Below are 19,790 nucleotides of genomic sequence, written 5' to 3'. Positions count from 1 at the left end.
GTACCTCTTATTCTTATTCTTTTTCGTTTCTTTTTTTAAAACTTCTTAAGACATCAAAACATATTATTTTGTTTTGTTTTTTAAATGGATTTCAAACATACTGACTTTAGGCAGTGCCGGATTAACCCGAAGTCTAACTGGGCTATAGCCCAGGGGCCTCGGGCATCCAGGGGGCCCTTCAAAGTCCTCAGCAGCATTATTGATCGGTCCGAGGGCGGGGGCACCCCCAGCCCGATCAATGTTGCTGAGCACTGTCACTGTAGTCCTCCGTCCCCGGCGCTCAGTAATCTGCTTACTGAGGAGATCTCGCGAGTGAACTCTCGCGAGATCTCCTCAGTAAGGAGCTTACAGCGCACCGGGGACGGAGGACTACAGTAGTGACAGGTAAGCGCTTGGGGGGGGGGCTCACATTGGGGGCCTCACGGGGGACTGGAAGCGCCCTTAGCCCAGGGGCCTCCATTCCCTTAATCCGGCCCTGACTTTAGGTCACTGTTCTATATGTATTGAGGATGTATTACATATTAACCAGTGTTTAGTATATAAGCAGCTGACTTGTGATCCCCTTATAACAATATTTATATCCTCTTAGATTGCACTGAACGTGTCTGGCAAAGGAGACGGTTTAGCATCATGGGATGGATTACTAGATCTTCCAGAGCAGCCGGTGATTCACAGGGATTGCCAAAACCTTATAGGTAAGAGCATAAGAAATGATTGACAACCTACTGCTTTTACCAGTTGAATTCAGATACAAATATTTATCTAATTGATCTCCAGACTCAAACTAGTATGTTTTTGTTGTGCCTGTAACAATGCAGTGTGATTAAGGGGGCACCAAGCACAAATCTTTATTGCTTGTCACCAAAAATAATATGTGGCTGTTACTGTAGTGTTGCAGAACTGCATCTAAAGGATCCTGCGATACCATGGTCATTGCCCAGAAAACGCCATCTGGCTTATATCCTTGATTGGTACAGACAGTTGTGTGAGGGTGCCCTTCTAGACCAAGTGACTCCTGTCAGCATAGTGCCTGAGTGCAGCAATCACATTACAGATGGTGATTTTTTTTATTTAGTGTTGTGTTCGGATCATTATTTGCAGAAGCAATATTTTTGGTTACAATTATTGAATGAGCGATCAATAATCATTAACTAAATATATCAAGGGTATGTTAAATGTATCATTTTCCTAATAATAAGTCTTTTTTAGGATCACTCACAGATTTTGCCAGTATGGGATTACAACATTTTCTTTCACTAAAATATTCATATAGTATTTTTATCTTTATACTTGCTCTGAAAATACTACATATAGCACATGCCCTTGTAAAGCCAAAAAATCGCTGCAAGAGTTTCTCTATTTTCATCAGTAAATAAAGGTTCAGAAGGGGTTTCTGGACAGCTGAAATCCCTTCGCTTTTCTATGTTTTAAAAAACAAAAAAATTTGTTTGGCTGCATTTGTTCAAAATCCTGCTCATTCACCTTTTAACGGGTACCCACCCTCTTTATAGACTGCCTAATTTGAATGTTGGTGACCAGACATACCTTTTTTTTTTAAATAATAATAATACTTCAGCAGGCTATATAAATACTAGGTCCTAGCTGTATATTCTTACTGTATGTCAAAGTCTACAGATTGTGACTCTGCTGAAACCTATAGCATGTTACAATGTGATACAGCACACTAGAATGAGACACTATAATATAGTGTGGTATGTTATATAATTGTCCAGTGTCAGGGGAGCCAGAATATGGAACTTTGTGAAATGCTGCCGTTGTCATCCTTTGTACACAGTGACTGTCCAACCGCAGTCCCAGACCCCAGTGATGCTAGACGTGATCCGACCACTGGGCTCCAGCGGTCAGTGGCCAGTACCAAATCTCTGTTACTGGGCAAGTGTGACTGGTCACTTTTATTAACATAAGATACATTCTAAAGGGTGTGAGACCGTAGGAGTTACATTTTAATGAGAAGAACCCCTATTAGGAATGGAATACCGCACAAGCCTAGGACCACTGCTAGTGAGACACCTTCAGCATCAGCAGCCCTGTGTCTTTATCAATGCCCTGGTTCTCTATTACACCAGCATGGATGTTATATGGACTGTAGTAACTGTTGTCTTATATTTTTTTACCCAGACCAACTTGTAGTGCCTGAAGAGAGAAAGACGGCGCTTCTTCAGGACATTGAATCTGTTGTTACTTTTTACTGTAAATCCCGTAATGTCAAGTATTTTGAAAATGTCAGCTGGATATATCTCCTAAAACCACTGGTGGCCCTGAACCTGCCTCGCAGCGACTTATATAATTGCTTCTATGCAATCATGAACAAGTACATCCCCAGGTACTGGAATAATTATTAATTCTTTATGTATTTATAAGTGTGTTCTGACACCTGCTGTGTGCGTTTGTTTCTTTGTTGTCTTTTACTTTCCACTGTTAAGCTATAAGTAGTACACTGGGTCCTGTACTTAACTAATGATTAGACAGCTGCTGTTATTCCTTTACCTGATGTCACTGCTGTAATATATGGTCATTGACCTGTATGATCAAATAAGTGGATCTGACTCTGCAGGTATAAATGTATATTTTTTTATTTGTTGTATTTAAAAAAACAAACAAAACCAAACAGTAATAAAAAATGTAGTTATTAATGATTGCCAAACATTGGGTTATGTGGTCACATTGTGCCATTATTACTTTAATTGTTTGATTTCTTCATATAATGCTGCACTGAGCGTAAGTTTTGACAAACCAACACCTCTTTCAGCAGATATAGATCTAAGAGAGCCTTAAGCTGGGTACACACTACACGGTTTTTGTCCAATAATCGGCTCAACAAGCCGACATACGACCGCTCGTTCGAAAGTCGGGTCAGTGTGTGCAGTGACACTATGGTCGAAAGTCTGCCCAAATGGACGATTGTCGCCTCATTTGGTTGGTCGTACCGTTCAATATTTTCGTTCCAATCTCATTTCCATTGTGTAGTGTGTATACGTTTCCGACCGATCCACAACAGTGAGTACGAAAGTACAAATATTGCTCACGACAACATAGCTGTAAAAAGTCCCTAACAGAACATTCCGCTATTCCCTTTATCGTCTAAAACAAGGCTAGTGTGTATGCAGTCCATGGGCCGAGCGATCGGAACATCGATCGAATGTAAAATCGATCGGCATAAATAGTTGGTGAAAAATTCTGTAGTGTGTACCCAGCTTTAGTAAGTCAGTTAATCAGTTTCATAGATTAGACAGAGCATGTTTCACAGGTCGGCAGAAACAAATGTATTTTTGGCTTTGAAAACAATTGGATTAGTGTATAATATTCTTCTAAGATATTCTGTTTCTTTTGTTTAACATGCAGTACATAACATGGTGCAAGTAGCATAATGTACAGCAACTCATATCAACTAATAAGACATCTTCCTTTGGTTAGTTTAGTGTAAAAGCTGTTTGGCCGCTCTTCTTTAGAACACATTGTTCTTTTTGAACCATGTTACCCCCTAGTGTTTGCATTGTGAATGTCTACGTGACTGAAAGTACATAAAGTTACTGCACTGTGTTAATACATTGAAACACATTTCTTACTTTAGGGATTGTTACAAGAAAGGAAAACCATTTCATTTATTTCGGCTGCTCATCCAGTACCATGAACCAGAGCTGTGTTCTTTCCTAGACACTAAGAAGATCACTCCAGACCTTTATGCACTTAATTGGGTAACTATTGTGTTTTCTAAACTCTAAAAGAGTGTTTTTTTCCAAAGATATTACATCACCTGTCTAAGCCAGCTCTAGGCATGGCACACGCCACAATATAATAAAGGGTGGGTAGATACAGAAAATAATTTAGTAGGTGAAAATTCTAGTGTTTATACCCAGGCACAAAGCACAGTTTAGACCAAAATCTGTTCTCTCCATTCCCACAATAGAACGAACACTAAATATTTGGGACAGTGTCAACTGAAATCTGTCTGTCGACTCGCCCTTCCCCATTAAACTCTATTTGGGATCAACCCCTTTTCACTCCAGGGGGTATATTTAGTGAACTGCGGGTTTGAAAAAGTGGAGATGTTGCCTCTAGCAACCAATCAGGTTCTAGCTGTCATGTTGTAGAATGTACTAAATAAATAACTAGAATGTGATTGGTTGCTAGAGGCAACATCTCCATTTTTTTCAGACCTGCAGTTTAGTAAATATACCACCAGGACAGACTCACAACATGGCAGCTGATTGGAAAGCAGTTGGCATAATACGTTTCCACCACAACCTCATTTACAGAAATCAAGAAAAAATGTCTTCCTAAGACAAAGGTTTACCAGTACTTGCTTTACAAGTCCTAATATTAAACTATAAAATCTCCCTCTTATGACACCTAATTTTGGCCCTGGAAACACTAGACACTTGGGAGGCGGACATTGGTTCTCCCACTGAGGAGAATACATGGGACGGAATCCACTCTAGAATAGAATATGCTCCATGTGGTGGTTCTAGAAAATTTATACAAGATCTACTCAAGTTGGTCCCAGAGCGACGTCATCATATTTGTCCTAAAGCCTCAGTCAGTGCTGGAGGCAGTGTGGGCAGAGGGCGTTACATGCTTTGGTGGTCCTGCCCACTTGTTGCATCATTCTAGAATCTCTGTGTATGTTACATGGATCAGATCTTGGGGATTGGAGGATGTTCGATAATCTTTATTTACTGGATTTTAAACCAAATGTATGGATGGATTTCAAAGATTCCACCAAAAATGGAAAATTCAGTTTGGGGTTGAAGTATGTTAAGTAAAACTTAGTCCTTGCAGGTTATTTATCAGTGGTCTGCCATTTACGCTGTCTAGTGGGTCCCCCGACTTCTTGACTGCACCCGTCCTTGCTCTGCTCGCTTCTGGGATCTCCCTCTGGCAGCACTCAAAGACACACTGCTTGAAAGAAAGACCACCCAATAAGAGCAAGGAGTGTGTCGGACATTGGGGGGCTTTACCTGTTCTGACTTGTGTAACGTGTATGTTTTTTGGTGGGGTTTGTTTCCTTTGTAGACCGTCTCCTATTGACCTTGTGCTATTTGTGTTTTTATGCTTATTTTTAAAGTGTAAATGCAACCAAAGGGAACTGTATGAAATTAAAGGATAATAACCCTAAAATTCTAAATACATTATGTAAAAGAGCTATGGATAACATTTTGTTTGGAATACTGATATGTATCAGTTTGTGTACTTTGATAGATAGCGGTTTGGCATTGTACTTCTATTTGCAGTTTTTAAAGGTGACTAAAAGAATCTGCAGTGTTGTTCAGTAGGATTTGTGACAGGAAGTGTGTACAAAATATTTCTTACTCTCCCACCTCCTTCATCATCTTATCTTAGCCCTTTTCTGGGGACCATGTGTCGGTGGACTGTACAAGCACTCGTTCTTTAATTGTTTAACATCAGTCCTGCCTTTTACGAATTTACATAGGATTTAATGTGATGGTGATAGTCCACCTACTGCTGGACAGTAGAACATGAACGGGGAACATTGAGGCACTGAACACCTCTGTGTGTTACTGTAAACTGCTCCAGAATAAAGAGACGCTCACACGTGATTCCCAGCTAACCATCTCTATCGCTGTTTTGTGGTTTTCAGTTTGGAAGCCTGTTTGCGTATCATTGCACAGTTGATGTCACTCAAGCAATTTGGGAATGTTATTTACAGCAGGCAGATCCATTCTTCATGTACTTCTTAATGCTGATCATGCTCGTCAATATAAAGTGAGTACACAGAAGCTCTCTCTCCTGCATAAGCTCCCTGTATCGATGTTGCTTTGCTTTTCACTAATAGTTTTTTATCTCTGTCTTTTCAGAGATGTAATTTTGGCAGAAGAGATGGAGAGTAAAGAAGAACTTATAAGTATGTGAACGCTGTTTTGAAATGTCTCCCAATGATTGTCTTTCTTTCCGGGGTGATAGTAGGAAATTACCCTGTTCATGTGAACCGTGTTCAAAGTCGAACATTGTGAAATTGCTCAAATAGAGTTCTAGGGTCTGGAGTTCTAAGGATATTTATATATTAAAAACGGTGGAAGCTTGTTTATCTGCAGGCACAAACATATTAATGTTGTAATATTTCAGTGTTTCCCATCTTACCTGTCTAGAGACATTCTTTTAAATAAAAAAGTAAAGAAGTTTGATGTAATCTTAAAGGAGATGTTGCATAAAATATCCTCCCATTGATAATTGGAGGACTTGCTTTCTGTTTCTGCTTCTTAAGGAGTTAAACACATGCGTTAAAATAAGTTGTTCAACGCATTTTTTTAAGCTTACCATTGGCTTACGTCATGGTAAGGTTTGCGATAACGATCCGTATAATTATAATGATGTTCTAAGGCAACACTTATTAAGTACATGGTACACAATGCTGCAGGGAGGCTTTGTGGACATGTTTTGAACACTTGTTAAAAGCGAAGACAGATTGCAAGATTTTTTAGCGCCCGTGTGTACAGTACAATCACTTGCTAAAAACAAGATTTAAAGTTATTAGCTTCTATGCAGCACCAAGGTCACAGATTTGCAGAGAACTACAACATTGTTGCAACAATGGAAAAAGACAGTGACCGTAGCAATGGCTGCCTGCCAGGTGGTCTTGGACTGACTAGGAAGGGAGAGTGATGACACGATCTTAAACCGATACACATCAGATGAACTCTCCAGGACACAAGCAGACTGTGTACAACTTAAGCTTAGATATCCTTCTAGCATTACTTGTCTTTTAACTACACATTGTAAGAAATATGTAAAGAGAATGCTGGGTCAGTACGCTTCTACTTTATTGTCACTGCCAGTTCTGTAAGAATGTTAGATATCTCCATGGCTTGAGCATGGAGTATTCCAGCAGGCAGGGAAATATTAACAGGGTAATGGTAAATGGGAAGGACAATGACCCATCCACGTTAGCGCACATACACATTACGTCATGCAGTTTGCTGCAAGATAGGAGATGGTTATTTACAGAGTGGAACTGTGGCTAGTTCTGTAGGTCAAAGTAGTATAATGTAAGTTACTGTAAATGCGAGGGAGTCTGCACATTAATGTTAGAGCGCATGTGGTTGATGAGTTGAATTATCCACTTGTTTATGGGCCTCAAAGGGCAAGATCTCAGTTTTGCTGTTCTAATTAATGTACATTTTTTTTTTTTACTTTCAAAAGGCATATGAGTAAATAAGCCTGTATGTATTCTGTTAAAGGTAACTTTCAGAATGTGAACAGTGTTTAACAGGATTTCATTGAATGCAGAGATGTATTGATAACTCTAAAGTGTAGGGGCATCCTGAGTTGACATTTTCTTTAACAGTTGTATGTAAAATTTCAGTATAAATAATGCTAGCTTTTTGTTTAAGAAATACGTGTTTTTATTTTTGAATTAATGCTTATTGTGTCTATTATTATTATTATTTTTTTATTACTATTATTTGCGTCTTAACTTTTTAATATCACTTCATTTTTCTAATTCTAGTTTTCTATGCAATGAGGAGGCAAATTTGCCAGCATTAGTACTAAAAAGATGGTCCTACTACAGTAGCTTAGGGGAGGGGAAATTGTATTTAAAGAAAAAAAAAATGGTCATATGTCTTTCAATTCAACAAGTCTGTCATTGATGGTATTGGGGGCAAGCGGGCTCTATTACCATTGTCGAGACTAATACTTTTGCTTTCTTCTAGAATTCCTGGAAAGTCCACCCACACATCTAGAGGTCGGGGACATTGAAGACTTATTCACTTTAGCGCAACATTACTACAGCAAAACTCCGGCGTCTTTCCGCAAGGTGAGTGCGTGTAAGAACATCTATATAATCTGCATAATGTGTGGTCACAAAGCCATCTGTTCATTTATTTTACACCCTCCAAATACTTGTATTGCTTTTATTACTCCAGCTTTAATATATATATATATGATATGTATATATATAATATGTGTGTGTTTGTATAAATTACTTACCTGAGGCCTTCTCTCCTTGTAGGATCACCAGAGTCTGTTTGGCAGTAGTTTGATTGCTCTCAAAGAGGACACTGATCTCAGTCAGGCTCTATGTTTGGCGATTTCTGTATCAGAAATTCTTCAAGCAAATCAGCAGTATGGGGTATGGGCTGTTCTTGTGGTGATGCCAGTTCTTTCCTCTGGAGAGATGTCTGATCCTATTCTGGTCTTTGCTTCTACATTTTAAGATTGTACAAACAGTCAGCAAAAGTGCTACATAGTGAAAATTAAGGAATCAATACAAAAACTGTTCTGATTATGGTAGAAAGTTCCTCCATATAAGTAGAGTTGGAGCTGCCCTTGGTGCTGTTAGTAATTTGTACTCCCCAAGCCCCTGTTATCAGCACCCCCCTCCTCAATTACTTTTATGCACCTACATATTATGACATGGTGACTAGTACCCTTCCTATAAAACATTAGGAGGAATATTACATATATTGTATAATGCACTGCTTTTGTCTAGATGTTTTCGAAAATATAGATGTTAAATTACAAATTTGTTTTATCATTTTTAATTTATTTTATGGCGTATTACTTGTTTCACTCAATAGTAAGCAAAACAATTCCGTAAAGGAATCCCATAAAGGTGAAGCGTAACAGTTCTCAGCTAACTGAACTATTAGGGAACATACACCGGGACAAGAAAACCCTGGGTTGTGTTAGGAGCTGGGACAATATTTAGCGCTATGTTTTCAGGAGCTGGGACAATATTTAGCGCTATGTTTTCAGTGACAGTGCAGGTTGTTTCTCCTTTCCCAGCCTGGATCTCCAATTTGTCGTCTTGTTCTCTCTCTTTAGGATGGGGTACGGTTCTTTGTAGTGGATTGCCGACCGGCAGAGCAGTACAACTCTGGTCACCTGTCTACTGCATTTCACTTGGACTCTGACCTGGTATGGTAAACCTGTTCCTTTTAGTTTTACAATTGTAGTTTGTCTGTAAATGGTCTATTGTAGTTTTGTGTTGTAGGCCAAGCATAGTGAAACGGACATGTTAGCTTGTGTGGTCTTTTGTGTGCACAGTGTGAAGTGACACCTTTATGTTGTATAGATGCTGCAGAACCCTGGAGAATTTGCCCTGTCGGTGAAGTCACTGCTGGAAGCTCAGAAACAGTCCATAGAGTCGGGCTCAGTAGCTGGAGGAGAACATCTGTGCTTCATGGGCAGTGGCAGGGAAGAGGAAGACATGTACATGAATATGGTCCTTGCTCATTTCTTACAGGTACGATCTTTTCATCTTCCCAGGACAGGCGACAAGAAAGGTTTTGCAACATGTGCTAACGTTACCTAAATGTGGGCCTATAACTACTTGGAATAATTGTTTAATTAACGCCTCAAGTATCTGCTTATGGGAGTAAATGATGTACTGTAGTCCTTAATACACAGCAGTCGGGGAGCCACACTTGCCACACGTCACAATCTAACCATAATGAAATTCTTTCTATCACTGTAAGATCATAACTCAAATATTCATTATAATGTTTTTCTTTCTCAGTCTCTTTAAATTGTAAGTTCACAGTGGGGCAAGGCACAAGATCAGTAGAGAAACATTTAAGTGAACAATGTAAAATGAATAAGCAGCTCAAAAAATATATATACACTATAAAACACTTATGTTTTATTTTATATGCATCTCACTAGTCTTCATTTCTGTTTTTGTTTTTATTCGTTATAGAAAAATAAGGAATATATAAGCATTGCAAAAGGAGGATTCATGGGTAAGTTACTGTCTGTCAAACTACAGTTTTAATGTTTAAAGGGGCATTTATTACTTGTCTGCTTGTGAACTGTACCATTGTACATAACATTAATCAGATCTGCGGTTCTCCGGTATTTACCACTCCGAGAGCTTGAACTCTGTTGGGAGTTAGCAAGAAAATCCAATGAGTTTCACTGAATATTAGCAGAGTCCACAGAATGGCTGTCACCAATGTGTTATGGAGATAGAGGCAACTTAGTAGCAATCTGCAATAGCTGCATCGTGAATGTCACCTATGTACTTATATTTTACATATTGATATGCTTTTGCTTTTAACCAGTGCTCCAGCAACACTTGGCGGACATTAATGTAGAAGGACCTGATAATGGATACGGACACTGGATTATTAGTACTTCCGGGTCGCGGAGCAGTATGAGTTCCTATGCAGATGTAAGCATATCAGAGAACTTCACTTATATAGTCCTTTGTGTGACATAAATATTTCCATTAAATCGCTACACTCCACTGTCTGTGCAATAGGAAGCCGGTAGCCCCACACACATCTTATTGTGGTGCATTGCTAGGGCACGATGGTCACTAAGGGTTCTTTATAAAAGTTGAAAATGCCCAAAGCACGAATACATTTTTATGCGTCTGTTTTTACACATTGGCAGCTCCTGTGGAGACGCATCATTTGTCATCTTCTGATAGGACATTAATGTACACACGTGTAAAAATTAGATGATGTTTTGTGGGACAAAATAATTAAATGAGATCCTAGTACCATACTCCGCCCTCCCACCAAGAGGACTTCTCATTTACATGTCATTGGGGTTAGTGACAAGCAGGCCTTGGTTTATACTTTCCTTTCGAAGAGAGACGCCTTTTGCACCTCCTGTGCAACCTTTAAATGGGGAGATTTGTTTTGCTAAAAGTAATAAAACATTCAAATGTGCAATAGCATGTAATAACAAAAGTCCAGACGTCCCATTACCCTCATTTATTTAAAACACATATTTCATAAACTGATCAGTATTTTTGGATGGTGGTCCTAAAGCATACTTGCCAACCTTTTAAAACTTCATTCCGGGAGATCCCGAGCAGGGGAGTGTGGTTGGCGGGCAGGGCGCAGTGAATCGCAATATTTTGGTCCCGCCCCCCTGACAAAATGCCGTTTTGTTGCGAGGGCGGGGCCAAAATGATGCGATTCACAGCGAATCGCGTCATTTTGACAGCAAGTTGCTGTTTGCGGGATACTTGCCTGCTCTCCCGAATTTCGGGAGTCTCCCGGACATTCCGGGAGAGTTGGCAAGTATTTCCTAAAGTGGTAGTGGGCCGGACTTTATAGTGATATTTGTACTCTTTCCACAATATACATTTCTAGCTGGACCCACAAACCTGCAAAGAGCAGTTTTCCAGTCACAAAAAAATGTAACGTGAGCTGCTGCTGGTTGTTTGTGAGGCGGACAATTAGACACATGTCTAAATGACCAAATTACCTTTATTCTCTGCACACTTGTACTCAGGGGCCGGAGAGTGGTCGGGAATCCTTAACGAGCCTTTTTTTTTTTTTTCATTATTTTTTTAGTGTCCGATTCGCATGAATGGAACTCACTGCACCTTTTTAAGGCTCTGGTCACCAGTGGCCACTGTTTTCTGGGTACCCTATTTAAAGTGTATCGGTATTATCTGTGTTGTGCCCAGAGGTGGGTTGAGATGTTCTGAGACCTGTACTGTTTATTGGTTACTCAGAGATGAAAATCTCTGTTCTCAGCAATCCTACATCTGAAGCTTGTTTAAAACCATGTAATATGTTTTGCAGGGAGATTCTCCTAATGGACTGGGTGATGGAAAAGGAATGAAGTCTTTAGTTAATAAAATGACAGTGGCCCTGAAAACAAAGTCTGTAAATGTGAAGGAGAAAGTTATCAGCTTCATTGAGAATACATCCACTCCAGTAGAAAGGTGGGTCATTTGCTTCTAAATGGATCCAGATTCACTGAATATGTGGAGAGAATCTGTTGTCCTTATCGCCAGCGCGGGCTGGCAGGTTTCAGCCCGGGGGGCGCACAGGCGGCCGCATCACGTGACACGCGATTCGGCCGCCTTGTGTGTCATATGATGCGGCAAAATTAACCTATTACTGCATCCATGGGGGGACGGACGGCCGGCCCGAACAGCCATTAGACTGAGCGGCCCGGCCCGCTGCCCCCCGGTCCAGCCCGCCCCGGCCCGCTGCCCCCCGGTCCAGCCCGCCCCTGCCACTGGCTGAGGAAGGACATATTGTCATGTGTTCTATATGGACTTTACAGTGATTGTTCTATGACATTGATTATATATATGTAAAATGCCACTAACGACAGGGAAAGGAGGAAGACCTTTACACCCGTCACACACAGTGGTGGCAGCCTATCAGCGCTCTCGTTTACATCACAGACATAAACTTATTGGTTCAGCAGCAAGATGGCGGCTTCTGCTTGATTTGTGTGAGAGCTGCACTTTAAAATGGCTTTTGGATAAAAACAAAGCTGAATAAATGGAAAGCCTATGATCTATACCTATTTTATTGTATTATATTTTCATAAAACATACATATATATTTTGAGTAAGCACGGAACATAATAGAATATAGAGGTTTGCACTTTTACATAGCCCACACTTATTGGCTACCTCATATCTTGGTTTGCTTGGTTTCATTTATAATTTTTTTTGTTTGTTTTTTAGTTAGCAGACCCTACAACCTTTTACAACAGTCAAATCTTTTTCAAAGGGTGCTATTAACTTTTTCCTCACTCACCTAAAGTCTCTAATACAGCCTTTTGCTAATATTTTGGTGTTTTAAGTGTCAGACGTAATGAAACGTCAACTAACGTTCCACATGACTCCTGTTGATGTAATGTTTTTTGGTTTATATCCTGTGCCTCAATTTTGCTATAGAATCGCTTTCAATCTTCCCTGGCCAGAGCGGTCGAGTTTGGAGCGGTAAGCCGGAGTGAGCTGTCAATCCACCACCACCTCTGTTTTTGCGCACAATGTCTCGCTGTGTGTAAGCATCAGTCACGCGGACACTTTCCACAAGCCACACCCCCTTCCTGCCCCCATGATGGCTCTGAATGTACTGTATTTTCAGATGTTTATCCCATCTTCTGTTTTTGGAGGAGATTTCACAAAGTCTATAAAACCGTTCAATAATCGTCAACAATTCACGTGATGCCTGTCGTCTTTATTGATGACTTCAGCAACTCTCGTATATACTTTGTGGCCTGTCCGTGTCACTGATGTTTCTTTCTCCATTATTAAAAAGCAGAAGAATCTTCTAACCACTTTTCTCCTAACCGCACCAAAGTACTCATTTTAAATTCCATCTAGAACTAATCTGCTTTCTGTCCATAACATTTCCATCCTTGTATAGTGAATTATAGATGTGTTGATGCAAACTGGCTCCATTTGCTTTCACCATTTTCAAATAGGCACACTTTATTTTTTTCTTCCTAAGTACTCATTTTAAAGCCACAAAATATTTGAAACTCACTATGCATTTAATATTGATAACTTTTAATTGTCAAGCTTCTTGTACAGTTAACAGATTTAGCTGATGACCCTGTGGATTGGCAGCCATATTGTTTATGTACATGTTGTCCTCACAAGATAGCCGAGTTTATATTGACATTTATTTTAGAATCTTCATTTACAGTATAACATTTTGTAGTGTTTATTGGAGATTATTCCAAGGGCTTTAGGCTTAATACGACACCAGCCTTTCAAATATAAGGATTTAATGAGTTTTAAAATACTGAAGCAAATTGTAAATTTTCACTCATCAACTGACCGGTTCCGCTTTTGCTTCTATTGGTAAAGCGTGCATCTGCGCTTGCATGCTCTTCTACTGGTACAACTGCTTTTTAATGCTTGTTTGATAGCCACCGAAATGTATCTGAAATAAACTGTTTCACGTGGACTCTCTTTCAGTAATGATGGACACTGACGGTGTCTGCATGAGATCTTTTTCTTAAAAAAAAAACAAAAAAAAAAAACACACCACAAAGTGAATTCTTCTTTTGAATCCAGCAGACATGTGAGCAGCAGTGACAGAGTGGGAAAGCCATACCGGGGTGTAAAACCTGTGTTCAGCATCGGAGACGAGGAAGAGTACGACACAGGTACAAAATGGTGTTAAAATGGGTTTAAACTGCAACATTTTCCATATTTCCCCATGTATAAGACGCATCTTTTTCCCAAAAAGTTGGGGGTCTAAAAACTGGGTGCATCTTATACAGTGCCAGCGGTATTTACCTATTACCTCCGAGTCCAGAATGATCACCCAGGGATGCAGCATGACATTGCTAAAAGAGACTCAGCCTCCCGCTCCCTCACTCTAGTCTCTTCTCCTCTCTCGGAGCTGCCAATCATGTGACCGAGATCTCCGATGAGACAAGTCACGTGACTTGTCTCCTGTCAACAATGCTGTGCAGTAGCGCTGCCTTCCTGTCAGACGCTGGTATTAACAGTTTCACATCCAGATTTGCAATCTCCTGTCAGACGCTGGTAATATCTTGAGTTCAATAATTTTATGTAATAATTTTTTTTTCAAATTTTGGGACCCAAATTTAAGGTGCATCTGATACATGGGGAAATACGGTAATTCATGAAATAATCTGGTGCATGATATCACACATGCGCTTTAAATGCAACATTAGAAAGCTGCCAAAGCTCTTTATAGAGTTTACCTTATATTATCATAAGAGTGTCACACCCGGTTGTTATTTCAGATGCCCATGCCACATGCAGCATTAGAAGCACTGAGTAGCAACATTTTCCTGCAGAGAATTGGTTATTGTTTTCCTCTAATCCCACAAGGACTCTGCTGAAGGCCTGAAACCAGCTGCATTTCAGTGATTTAATGCTGCGTTGTTTGAGTAATGATTTAAAATACTGCAAAAATGATTTGGTGATTCTGAGGTTTGACGTACAGAGAACAAATGTCGCAACAAATCTCAGTTTAACAGCAGTAATTTGGTTTTGTATGGCAGGCAGTTATTAGATACTATCGTCCGCGGTGGGCTTACTATGCCACCCGGCTACACCGTGGTTTCTGGGGTTCTGCTCGGTTTCAGCATCTCATCGTCACTTACTATTACTGCTGGCAACACTTGACCAAACCATGCAGTTAGGGGGGCTTAGCCGCCTCTTGGCACTGCTGGCTCTTAGTTTAGGCTGGAAGGTCTAATTTCTAGATCCGGTGCCTTTTAATAAGTGTTTCTGTAACGTTTAAGTTTTCGGAAGGCAGCTTGTTCTTTCCATCTGTATCAAAATACTAATAACTATTTATTTTTTTCTAATTTGCGCTAAAGTAAAACACTAACATAATGACAGTGTGCACCCAGCCTTCGTGTACCTTTTTAACATTGCCATTAGCATTTTTAAAAAGCTTTAATTCTCCCAATAATATTTTATTCAACAAATCCTGATTATTATTTGACTCCTTAAGACAAACCTAGTTTTCAAACCTTGGATTTGTTTCTAATACTTGAATAATTTCATGTTAGAGGTCCACAATTTCTGTGTAAGCCCAAAACTGTTGAACAAATGTAAATTAACTTGTAATTTCACAGCTGGAACAAAATATTCATAGTCCCTTTAATTCATCTCCCAATCGGAACCAATAGTGTGTCGGGGTGGCTTGCTTAGAGCATTACATATAAATACATCACATCTGAAAAACAGAATGCTGTAGCAAGCGACCCAGAAGCCGTATGGCTTTCTGTTCGGTCTTCAAAATGAAATAAAATTACTATAAATCTTTTTTTTTTTTTTTTTTTCCCCCCACCAACTTATAGCCTGTGAGTTCTTCATCTGCATTTAAAAAGTTATAGCCAAGGCACAACATATTTGTAAAACATTTGAGACTTTAATCTTTCAGCTGAAATGTTTGGGAATTTTGTCCAGTGTGTTTTGTTGTAATCTTTTCATTCTGTTAAATGAAGAAACACTTGAACAAAGGACTTTAAGTAGGACATTCAGTCATACTGACACTTGGCCTGTAGATGGCAGTGTTACAATTGGGGTGTGCAGAGAGCGGTCCGTGGAAATCTCAATGACTAATGAAAGTATATAGAGAAGTGGGTACTCCGCAGATTTGCTTATACTTGTGTCTTGTTACTGAAGGTTTTGTAGAAAAGTAATAAAATGAAATAATGTTAGTGCTATATGGGTACATATTCACCACACTTATGTAATTGCTAAATCAAAGCTAAACAGTTTAGTATTACAGTATAATTACAGTATTTCTCGTGATGTCTCCAGATGAGATTGACAGCTCGTCTATGTCTGATGACGATCGCAAGGAAGTCGTTAACATTCAGACCTGGATAAACAAGCCTGACATCAAACATCACTTTCCCTGTCACGAAGTTAAAGAAAATGGACATATGTTGCCAAGGTCTGTAGCAATGTTTATATACATGTATTATGATGTTATTGTGTGTGTCGGATACATGGAAACCGATCTTGCATCTGAAAGTAACAACAATGTTTCAATTTAAGTCAAAAATAATGTAAATAATGGTCATTCACTTCAACAGTTGGAATAAGGTTGTCATAACCCAGTATGTTTCCCATGTAGCAATAGCAGACAACTTGTTGATTATTTAATATATGGCCCACTAGTTTAATAAACGGCCCCAGGGAGACGGAAAGTGCTGGACCAATTGGCTCCAACACATGTGACTTGCACTAAGCAATCAGCATAAGGAATGTGTGGAAGATCCTCCTCCTGCCTGCAGCATAGCAGCTAACTACAGCAATACAGCCTGAGGTGCGGCCTGCATAGTGCCCTTAGCAGTCCAGTTTGTTCTGGGACATGGCATTGACAACTGCTCTCCCCTAACCAGTAGAATAACATCTCTTATTGGGTGCTGCTTGTACTATCCTTTATAGAGTGCAGCAAAGTAATGTTCAGACCCTCCTGCTTTTTTCTGGGTCCCAGGTTGTGTGCAGTATGTCTGATATTTAGGATTCTGTGCTGTCTTTAGCCTTTTTCCCAGCATGCCCTGGAGTTATGGGAAACCTGTATTGGCAGTAGACCTCACCTGTCTTGTGACTGTCTAGGAGGACTGTGATTCGTCTCCCGGACATGGCGTTTTTCAAGGACCCCTCACACAAGATTATAAATGGACTTTTAAAAAACTTTTTTTCATGGCAAGTTCATCTCTTAATCAAACCTTTGCTGCCATATGGGCTGTGAAGTTGACCTACAAGTGGACAGAGCAACTCCTGGGAGGGGCTGTAGAATGGCACCTAAAGTGGAGCTGACACAATTGACTTGTTAAATCTTGGATGTGTCTTCCTACTCGGACAGATTTGTGGCCAGACCTTTGGCTGATGGGATGGTAGCGCAGAGTTCTATGACTAAAGTCCTGGTCAGCAAACAACACATCAAACAAGTGGTTTTACGGGAAGGCCTTCTTTGGGTATGAATTGGAAAGCCATATTCATGCTTGGTTTATTTAGCTAGTGGACACACCACTGATGTCACTAGTTCCTACTGAATCAATAGGCTAAATATTTGTTTAACCACAAAATGTCTGCAAACAACAGGTTTAAAAAAAAATGTCAAAGAGGTGGCTACAGGGAAATCCTGGGACCACAAAGTACCAGGCTTTAGAGGTCTTTCATCCCATAAAACAAGTTCATATGAACTTCACAGAAGGTGGGCTGAAAATCTTTTTATATAGACAGTGGGGTCTCCTCTTCAGCAACACTTCCTCTACCTGTCCGACCCCTGGGTGCTGACCATGTTTATCTGAGGGTAGAGGGTACCATTCTCTGACCTCCTTCTGAACATGTTCTTGTAACGGGTTCCCATGGATCTGAAATGGGGGAAGGTCTCATATTGCATAGTTCAGGGGCCTTTTCATCTTTGAAAAAAGAGGGTGGCACAGCTACTAGGAGCAGAGGGCATTCCTGAAATTATAAAAAATGATCAACTTACATCACTGCCCTCCTGAACAACACTCTACCTCGATACCAATCAACCTGCACTCTATGGTTTAACTTTCACCACTCACCTGTACCTGGTAACGCCTGATCAGCAATGTGTGCTACCCCCTCCCTACCGTTCCACATACCCCCCCCCCCCCCCCCAAACCTATGAAAATAAAAACCCGTATCTGATCAGCTACCTTCCTAACCACCCCAAAAAAATGTCCAACTTGTTTTCATACAAACTCCTAATATGTGAAAATCTTGCACGAAATTGCAGTGGAAATTGGGAATTCTAATGGAGATGTCTAATCACTGTGTACAAGGTGTTGTACACTAACTACATTAGTTGTACATTAAGCTGTTGTACATTAACTTTTTTTTCTTATTTTACAGTCACCTTCTTGTTACTGCAACCCATATGTACTGTTTACGGGAGATACAGTCTAGAAAAGGATTTGCGTATATACAGTCACGACAAGCACTAAGCTCGGTTATAAAGATTACTTCAAAAAAGAAACATCCTGAGCTGATAACATTTAAATATGGAAACAGCAGCGGCACAGTTGTGGAAATATTGGCAGTGGAGAGGTAAGGGTTAATTTCTCAAACCATGATCAATACGTTTATTAAATGTGTTTTGGTTCTTTGCTGTTGTTTTTTTACTTAGTAAGTCAATGATTTGCATTTTCCCTTCTGAATTAGCGTGCAGTCTACACTGGGTTGTACTGAAAAGGGTGCGGGAAAGTTTTAGTCTAGATGGGTCCCAGGACAGAGATAAAGGATGGGACTTTTACATCTTTGTATATACCTTAAACTATAGTGCAAAATAAAGTGATAGGATATAGTTGTCCATGTCTACAGAATAAATGCAGATTAAATGCAGATACTGCCGTTGCTTAACAGCTGATCTGCCTCCTGAATTTGCCAGATTGTTGTCACCCACCAGAGGGTATATATATTTAATCCCAACCGCTTGTGTCACCACGCTGCCCACATTTTAGTGGCTTTGTTTAAATTATATATAATCTATGACCACTTGTATTGAAGGTAGTGACCCTTTATAGCAGGCCTGTCCAACCTGTGGCCCTCCAAGTGTTGTGAAACTACAAGCCCCAGCATGCTTTGCTAGTAGACAACCTGTTAATAGCTGGAAGGGCATGCTGGGACTTGTAGTTTCACAACATCCGGAGGGCCGCAGGTTGGACAGGCCTGCTTTACAGCGTAAAGTGAAACGTGACCTATTGGTCTGTTGTGTTGTCAGTAGATTATTTGTATTCATAAATGTCATTGATTAAAGTACTTGATGGGAATAAACAAATGTTTTGATTTATTAAATATTGATGAAATTGTCTCTGATGGGTATGTATTTAACATGGGTCTATGGGGTCCTAAGCAATATGTTGGCTTGGACACCCTCACACCCTCCGTTTTTCAAAAACACAAAACATAAAAATGGGTTCGGGTAATTTGGTCCCTAGACGAGAGCTTGGGTTGTCAAATTAGTGATCCAGATGTACATGGGGGCCTACTGCAGAGTACGATGTTTAGTGATTAGAGTTATACAACATAACATTTCTCTTTCTTCCTAGGTACTTAATTCCAAACGCTGGAGATGCAACCAAAGCCATTAAGCAACAGATCATTAAAGTCCTGGATGCCCTGGAAAGCTAACGACACCTTCCCAACACACATTTACATGGCTGGACAAGAAGAGTCCTTTTCTATTTGTTGGCAGGATAATAAAATAGTTTATTTAATTTTCTTGGGGTTCTATTTCATAACACTCCTTTTGCATAAGTTGTTTTTGTATAATATTAATTTTGACAACCCTATTTTATTGTAATGATAAAGACTGTTCACTTGGGGAGATAATTAGACAAATGGACGGCATCGGCTATACGTTGGATAATGGAAATGATACACAAATGAGGCTTTGAGGAATCTGTAAAAATAAAATAAAAGTATTATAATTTTTTTTTAGTTGATTCGATAAAAGGGCAAAGCACTCAGGGTAACATACCTGCGATGGTAAGCACAGAGAAGTCTGCGTAGATCAGTATTTACAGCTAACGGTGTGCAGAGAGGACTGTGTTCTACACCAGAA

At 39.9% G+C, this 19,790-nt stretch overlaps 1 protein-coding gene across 4 annotated transcripts in view; it reads left to right on the top strand.

The window, feature by feature from the left end:
- Positions 1–19,447, top strand: part of TBC1D23 (TBC1 domain family member 23) — a 33,945-nt gene extending 14,498 nt beyond the window's left edge. The window contains exons 3-19 of one of the 4 annotated variants that reach the window (XM_075197007.1): positions 590–695; positions 2,140–2,344; positions 3,593–3,716; positions 5,621–5,745; positions 5,838–5,884; positions 7,692–7,795; positions 7,991–8,110; positions 8,806–8,898; positions 9,056–9,226; positions 9,680–9,722; positions 10,044–10,153; positions 11,526–11,668; positions 12,641–12,685; positions 13,775–13,863; positions 16,007–16,142; positions 18,080–18,274; positions 19,276–19,447. In XM_075197007.1, coding sequence (XP_075053108.1) covers positions 590–695; positions 2,140–2,344; positions 3,593–3,716; positions 5,621–5,745; positions 5,838–5,884; positions 7,692–7,795; positions 7,991–8,110; positions 8,806–8,898; positions 9,056–9,226; positions 9,680–9,722; positions 10,044–10,153; positions 11,526–11,668; positions 12,641–12,685; positions 13,775–13,863; positions 16,007–16,142; positions 18,080–18,274; positions 19,276–19,357 — 1,938 coding nt within the window. In that variant the 3' untranslated portion in view covers positions 19,358–19,447. Of the gene's footprint in view, positions 1–589; positions 696–2,139; positions 2,345–3,592; positions 3,717–5,620; positions 5,746–5,837; positions 5,885–7,691; positions 7,796–7,990; positions 8,111–8,805; positions 8,899–9,055; positions 9,227–9,679; positions 9,723–10,043; positions 10,154–11,525; positions 11,669–12,640; positions 12,686–13,771; positions 13,864–16,006; positions 16,143–18,079; positions 18,275–19,275 lie in introns of all 4 variants that reach the window. The other 3 variants (XM_075197006.1, XM_075197008.1, XM_075197009.1) reach the window with 3 other exon arrangements.
- The last annotated feature ends 343 nt before the right edge of the window (positions 19,448–19,790 follow it).

The sequence above is a fragment of the Mixophyes fleayi genome, chromosome 2 (assembly GCF_038048845.1).
Source record: "Mixophyes fleayi isolate aMixFle1 chromosome 2, aMixFle1.hap1, whole genome shotgun sequence".
Taxonomy (NCBI): domain Eukaryota; kingdom Metazoa; phylum Chordata; class Amphibia; order Anura; family Limnodynastidae; genus Mixophyes; species Mixophyes fleayi.
Note: the sequence above shows the minus strand (reverse complement) of the source record. Positions and strands in the feature narration are given on the sequence as shown.